This window comes from Akebia trifoliata, chromosome 11 (assembly GCF_017979445.1).
Source record: "Akebia trifoliata isolate Shusen 1 chromosome 11, ASM1797944v1, whole genome shotgun sequence".
In the NCBI taxonomy this organism is placed as follows: Eukaryota; Viridiplantae; Streptophyta; class Magnoliopsida; order Ranunculales; family Lardizabalaceae; genus Akebia; species Akebia trifoliata.
In genome coordinates, this window is record NC_141385.1 from 21570038 (window position 1) to 21577697 (window position 7660).

The 7660-nt window shown below is 44.5% G+C and overlaps 1 protein-coding gene across 1 annotated transcript; it reads left to right on the forward strand.

Annotated features, from left to right (window-relative positions):
• The first annotated feature begins 4099 nt into the window (after positions 1-4099).
• On the forward strand, positions 4100-5788 carry LOC147391112 (uncharacterized). Its single transcript, XM_086459003.1, has 2 exons — positions 4100-4457; positions 4605-5788. The coding sequence occupies exons 1-2, from the start codon at positions 4100-4102 to the stop codon at positions 5786-5788; spliced, it is 1542 nt and encodes a 513-aa protein (XP_086315129.1).
• The last annotated feature ends 1872 nt before the right edge of the window (positions 5789-7660 follow it).

The window sequence follows — 7660 nt, forward strand, 5'->3', positions numbered from 1 at the left end:
AACATGGATGATCGAAAATCCACCAGTGGTGGTTGTTTCTACATCGGGAACTGTTTAGTTCCCGATGTTTAGTTGCCTGGCATAGTAAGAAGCAAAGTTCCATATCTCTCTCCACTGCCGAGGCTGAGTACATTGCCGCTGGCAACTGCTGTGCTCAACTTCTTTGGATGAAGCAGATGCTCGCGGACTATGGGATATCTCAAGATACGATGAGCCTCTTATGCAATAACACCAGTGCCATCAATATCTCGAAGAATCCGGTCCAACACTCTCGCACTAAACATATTGACATTCGGCATCACTTCATTCGTGAACTTGTTGAAGCACACACCATCTGCTTGGAATATATCCCGACTGAAAATCAACTTGCTGATATCTTCACCAAGCCCCTCGATTCCTTATGGTTTGATCACCTTCGGAAATCTATTGGGGTCTGCTCACAGTGAGCAGGGCCTCTGTGCTCTCGGGATGCCTAAACAAAAAAAAAAAAAAAAAAGGGTGTGTGACTTCTGGAGCAATTGTCGGTGGCAGAATGAGCATTTTGTCGGTTCCACCGCCAACTTACTCATCGACAGCTATCGGTGGCACCGACTACTTCTGTCGGTTCGACCGACAGAACGCGACTCTTCATTTTTTTTTAAAATTTCCTTCGCCTTTTTATTCTCCCTTCGCGCCCTTTCACTTCCCTCACTATTCCATTGTTTCCTCTCCCTCTTGCTTCGTTTTCTCCCTTCTTCTCTCTCTCTCTCTCTCTCTCTCTCTCTCTTGTTGCTTGCCACCATGCTGGTTCTCCTAGCCTTGTTGTCCCTGCTCTCCGTTGGGCTCCTCAGTACCCTAATGGCGTGACGTCGTCAAGCGCGACCTCCTTCAGCCCAACGAAATGTTAGAAGCAAGCGTGCTTCAACATCCACTGCCCTGCCATCCTCCTCATCGTCTTCCTCTGCTGTGGCCGACGCCTCAGATGACGAGGATGCTGATCTGCCTCCCCCACAGGGCTCTCGACATCCTCCTTCGTCCGATGTCGGTATTGACGATGACCAACGACAATATATCGAGCGCTTGCAAACTCTTCGCAACCGCCCTATCATCTGTGAACGTCGCGTGGATCTCACCGTGGTGCACCCCTTTGGCATTCCTGATCTACTACATTAGATGGGGTGGGAGGCCCTTCTGGACCTTGGAGGTGATGTGTTTCCTTCGCGGGTCCGTCGCTTCTATGCCATTATTGTGGACTCTCGTGACTTTCCTCAATCTCTGGATGTGGTGGCATTTGGCACGCCCACTCAGATCAGCACTCACGTTACGGCTGCCACCATTGCCTCCATATTGGGTATCACTTGCACCTATGTCAGCCATCCAGATCCCATTTCCGACCTAGGGTCTCGCCGGAACGCCTATATGGATGTACTCTGTGGACGTCGGGACATCCAGTAGGTCAAGGACAGTGCAATTCGTGGCACAGATCTTCTACCAAGGTATAGGCTTCTTCACAAACTGTTTACCTCGAATCTCTATCCGCGTGCTGGGAACAAGACCGACGTGGCCATGCACATGGCTGACACTCTATACTGTGTTGCTACTAGTCAACCCATGTGTCTTGCCACCTATCTTCTTCATACGATTGTCGGTTTTGCACGGTCCGGCCGGTCCTCCGGTAACCTTCCTTATGGCCACCTCATTTCCCAATTGGCTATTTATTGTGGCCTTCCGGCGGACACCAGTCCAGTGATTCATGAAGACCGGTTCACGGCTGCAACTCTCTCCAAAATGCGGATTGTCCTTCCAGATGCACCTCCTCCACCTCGCTCTGCCCATCGGACTGCCACTCCACCTCCTCCGGAGACCTCCACTCCACCTCCACCTCCTCCCTCCGATTATGAGTCTCGGTTAGCTGCTTTGGAAGCCGGCCAGCTTCATTTGGTCCAAGGGCAAACTCGTCTGGAGTCACGCCTCAAGAAGATGAACCGCTATCTCAAGACCCTTGTTCGGGCTTGTGTACCCGGGCACACCACCTCCGATGACAGCTCTAGCAGTGCTTAGCTCCTTTTGTTACATTTCTCTGCTATTTTTGTTGTTTGGTTACATTGGTCAGGCTGTCTGTCATATATCCTGTATTTCTCTATCTTTTGTACCTACTCAGGTTTCTAATGAATATGTGGTTCTGAATATGCATGTTTGCTTTTTGGCATTTTACTGTTGTGCTTCTCTACCACTGTTGTTAGTTCCTTTGACTGTTGGCCTTGGGGTGTTACCCCCCTTTGTCAATTACTGACAAAAAGGGGGAGAAGGAATCCCACCTGTGAACACTTGTTTGAATGCAGGAATATATGATCACTGCAAGGAGTAAGGGGGAGATATCTGCGTGTCTTGTAATTGAAAATGGTTGTGCAATCTCTAAGAGCTCTCTTGTTTTGGAGTAATATATATCCTGTATGCTTCATAGTAATATATTTTGTGTAAAATCCTTTTGGGCTCTTCATGTAAGTGATTATTTTTTCAAAGGGTCTCAGTTGGTATTCTAAGATTGGTTTTGTCTTGTAATTGACAAAGGGGGAGATTGTTAGTACCATGTTTTGTCAAATTACAAGGGTAGTCGTGTGATGTCATGATGTAACTACTAAAAACATTGTTGTGCGCTCATAACTCAACGACAAATCCAACATATATCAAAACCAATCAAGGTCAAGGGACATCATCTCCCGTGGAGCATCAGAACAGGTATATCTCAAGGGGATCAGAAGCTGTCGGCAGGAGTAAAGGATCCACCGCCAGCCACCGACCGAATATTTTGGGATACCTTCTATCGGTGGCAGAAGCTCTAATCTGTCGGTCCCACCGATAGAATATTCATCGGTCCCACCGATGAAGACTTGACGGTTCCACCGTTAGCCACCGACAAATTAACATGGGATACCTCCTATCGGTGGCAGAAGAGCAATCCTGCCGGTCCCACCGACATTTTAGGCATCGGTTCCACCGAACAACACTTTATCGGTCCCACCGTCATCCACCGCCAGAACTAATGAAGGAGTTTTCATTCGGTGGCAGAAACATACTTCTGGCGGTTCCACCTGTAAAAGTACTCATCGGTCCCACCGATGAAGCTTGGAGGTTCCACCGACAGTACTGCCGAAAACACGAAACGGTAAGATTTTCGACCGTTAGGATTGGTCGGTGCCACCGTTGGAATTCAGGTGCCACCGACAGAAAGCCGTTAAGAGCTCTGCCTATAAAAGAAAAGCTCTTGGCCTCTTCTGTTTTTGATCAACAACTCCAAACTTCAGCCCAAGCAAATAAGCATACTTTAAAAGGCTTAACAAAGGAAGAAGAGTCGTGAAGGGTAATCAAAATCATGCATACCAAACTACCACATCTTAGTTGATCAAGCTTCACTTACTCCATCCTTCGAGAGTTGCAGTCTAACATCGAACGAGAAAAGAAGCCATTGTTGAAGGGAGTAATGGAGAGCTAAAGAACAACACACTCACTACCATCGTCATTACTGTGAGTTTGATTGTTCGTATCTTAGATTCTGAAAAATACACTTGTAATAGTTCACTTGATTTCTTCTTCAAAATCAGGCACTTGACTGAGTTGCGGACTCATGTTGAGTGACAAAGGTTACTGAGTTTCCTAAGTATAAAACTCAAGGATTTTGAGTGGATGTGGTCCATTCAATCGTAGGGTTGCAGAGTTGACCTGAAAAATTCTGTGTGCGGTTTAAGGTGAACAAAAAACCTCAGTATTAGTGGATACCAAAGAACCATCAATTTGGGTTCTCTTGGGAGTGGATGTAGGCACGGGTGCCGAACCATTATAAATCGTGTGTATTCTATTTTGTCTAAGATTCTCGTATCTTGATGCCAATTTGGATGCATATCATGACTGATCATATCTTGCTACATGAATGTTTTTGTGGATGCTCCCTGACATTGAAAGTTATTCACATCCCAACATCCACATTCAGTAGAATTTTAAAGTAGTCCTATTCACCCCCCCTCTAGGTCACCATCTTGTCAAAGCTGGTAATTTCAATTGGTATCAGAGCAGGTTGCTCTATAAAGGTCTAACCACCCTGAGTGATCCGTGACCTTTCACCATGTCTAGAGCCGATAAATGGTCCTCGGCTCGACCACCCATGTTCGAAGCCATTAAGTATGCCTTCTGGAAGAATAAAATGATGATATACATCAACTCACTAAGTAGAGATGTGTGGGACATGATTGAGGAAGGTTGGGAACCTCCCGTTGACATCATCGAAGTAAATGGTGTCACTACTTCTGTTCCGAGACCATCAAGGAAATGGACAGAACAGGACAAAATAGATAGTAGCAACAATTACAAGGCTCTAAATGTCATTACGAGTGCCATTTCCGACGATGAATATCAACGGATATGCACGTGTCAGTCGGCTAAGCAAGCATGGAAAATTCTAGAAGCCGCTCACGAAGGCACAAGTATAGTGAAAAAATCTAAACTTCAACTCCTCCGCACCCAATTTGAAAATATCAAAATGGAGGAAAGTGAAACTGTCCAAGAATTCTATGCACGTCTAAGTGACATCTGCAACTCCATGTTTTATGTTGGTGAAACCGTCCTTCAAGGTAGAATTTGTGCAAAAATCCTAAGATCCCTACCCAACAGGTTTGCCTCTAAGGTCACCTCAATTGAGGAATACCGAGATGTGGAAGCAATGACCGTTGAGGAACTTATGGGGTCTCTCACGACCTTCGAACTCCATCTCGAGGGGCCTCCCTCAAAAGGGAAGACTCAGGTCCTAAAGTCATCCTCCTCAAAGTCTACATCCAAGCGAACATCGTATATCGGTTCTCAATCCTCCTCCCATGATCATAAGAAGGTATCGATTGATGAGGATAAAGAGACTGACTCGGATGAGGAAGACTTGGCCCTGTTAGCCTCAAGGTTTCAAAAAAATTTTAAAAGAAGAGGACCAGGTAACACTAGTAGACGTAATCATCCGATAGATAGACATGCGCCTGTAGGAAAAACCATGTCTAAATCGAGGGAAGATACGGAGTGCTACACATGTGGCGGTCGTGGTCACTACTCAAATGTGTGCCCCTCTAAACCCAAATCCAAAGGTCTACCTAGACCTAAGAATAAGGGAACAACCATGGCTGCTAAGGCCACATGGGATGACTCTGAAGAATCTGGAGACGAAGAAGAACTAGGGTCTCTATCAGATAATGAAGATCAAGACACTCTTCGAATCCTTATGGCTTCTACCATTGTCAACATTCCAGATGGGGATGAACTTGAAGGAGATCTGGACTGTGAAAGTCAGAATCGCTCCTTAGTCACTTCTTCCTCCGATGAAGAAGGAGAAGATGAGGACAGTGATGAACTTGAACTCCAATCTGCATTTGACCAACTGTTCGTTAGTCATGTAAAACTAACCAAGAAACATAGTCGAGAAAAACTCCAAAAAGAACAGTGGCATGCCCAATATGAGGAAATGCGCAAGGACAAACTCTCCCTAGGACTTGAATTAGAAAGCATTAAGACTCAGCTCTCTACAACCTTAGAAAGACAGTCTAACTTGCTCTCTACATCTGAGACAGTCCTAATTGAGAAAGAGGAGATGGTAAAAAATCTTCAACAACTTAAGAATCTCCTCTCAATGGCCAACTCCACAATAGCTCGTCTAAACTTAGAATTAGTCAATCTCCGTGATGAAAACAATGTTCTTAAGTTTGACGTCGATAGAGTGCAAAAACAAAATACTAGACTTAAATATAATTACACTCATGGTAGCTTGGAGTTATAAAAACTTCTAGGAGTGCAAAAATCCTATGGAGATAAAAGAGGAATAGGCTTTGATAGTTATACCGCTGCATCACCCCCATCTCCTCCCACACTTGCACATGGAGAGTGATCAAACACTCAGAAAGACTCCAAAAAGACTATCACATGCAACTTCTGTGGTAGAACGGGCCACATGAAATTTGAATGTATCAAATACAAAACTATCTACACCGCAACCTCTCAGACCTCTATTGGAAAATCTTTATCGGTTGAACAGAAGAAGCATGATAAGGGAAAGAATCCGTGGGTAAACAAAGTTGAAAAAACAAAGAAAGAAAAGTCACCAAAATGGAAGGGAACAAAGAATTCATCCTCTCCCAAACAAAACAGCAATATTGGGGAACTCTTCAAACAGATTGCCTATCTAAATCTAAAAGCTAAAGCTCTTGCTGAATCTAGTATGGGTAATCAAGGTGGAAGAACGTACAAAATGAAAACTCCTTCCTCAAAGTCACCCAAGAAGGGTAGGTTCCCTAAGAAAGGCTCACCTAGTAAGAAGGACTCTCCTACTAAATACAGTCCCCCCAAGACAAATTTACAATGGAAAGTAAAAAATGGGGACAATAAGTGCCTTGTAATTCACACAGCCCTCAAAGCTGGAAATCATTCACGTTGGTATCTTGATAGTGGTTGCTCCCGACACATGACCGGTGACCGAAGTCAATTTAGCCACTTGGTTGATTTTGATGGAGGATCAGTCACTTTTGGTGATGGCAGCACCGCTAGGATTATTGGGCGAGGAACTGTCAGTGGCCATGGATTGCCCACGGTGGAAAATGTATTGTGCGTAGATGGTTTGAAACATAACCTTCTTAGCATATCCCAAATTTGTGACAAGGATCACCGTGTGAGCTTCAATCGAGAAGTGTGCGAGATCTCCATGCCAAATGGAAAAATTATCATGAGAGGCCTTCGCACTTCTGATAACTGCTATGTTATCGAGAATTCAAGAGATACCACAGTTAGTAACATGGCTCAAATTGATGAAGTTCAGTTATGGCATCAACGTCTGGGTCACTTTCACTACAAGAACCTGTTTAGACTTGCCTCGAAAGGGTTAATCAGAGGATTACCCAAATTGGGTAAACAAGCAAGAGATGTCTGTGGGGAATGTCAAATTGGTAAACAAATTCGAAGTACCCATAAAAAGACAACCACTCTCGCAACCTCGAAACCCCTTGCGCTCCTACACATGGACCTTGTAGGTCCCACTAAAGTACAAAGTCTAGGAGGAAAGAGACATTTCTTGGTAATCGTTGATGATTACTCTAGATTCACTTGGGTTGCGTTTCTAAGAGAAAAATCAGATACTTTCGATGTATTCAAAAAGATCATAACGCTTATCCAAATAGAAAAGGAATCTGCTGTTGATTGAATAAGAAGTGATCATGGTGGAGAATTTGAGGATAGTCGTTTCACACAATTCTACGAGATATGGGTGGTGATGTGGGTGGTTGATGATGTTAGATAATGGTAATGGATTAGGGCTTGGGTGGAGGTGTGGGTGGTTGATAATGTTAGAGGATGGGGATAGGTTAGGTTAGGGTAGGGTATGGGTTGAGCTGATTTTGGAGGGAAGGTGATGTGTTTGGTTGATTTTTAGAGAGTGGTGATGGAGGTAGGTGATTAGATGAGGGAGGTGAAAGGTGGTGATGACATGTGTCATCTTTTGGTATGAGGATTGTGATTGGTTGATGAGGGTAGTAGTTGATAGATTAGGGTTGTGGGTTGGGTAATTGGATATAGATAGAATGATATTTGTGGGCTTTTGGTGTTGGGCTTTGGTTTGTAGATTATTTTAGGTTGGGTAAGGCTTGTTTTGGGTTGGATTTTG

Excerpts from the sequence above, each read along its gene's own strand:
- LOC147391112 (XM_086459003.1), top strand. The coding sequence starts at position 4,100 with ATGTCTAGAGCCGATAAATGGTCCTCGGCTCGACCACCCATGTTCGAA. Across the intron at positions 4,458-4,604 it reads AGCCGCTCACGAAGGCACAA|GTAGAATTTGTGCAAAAATC; the intron begins GTATAGTGAAAA and ends CCGTCCTTCAAG.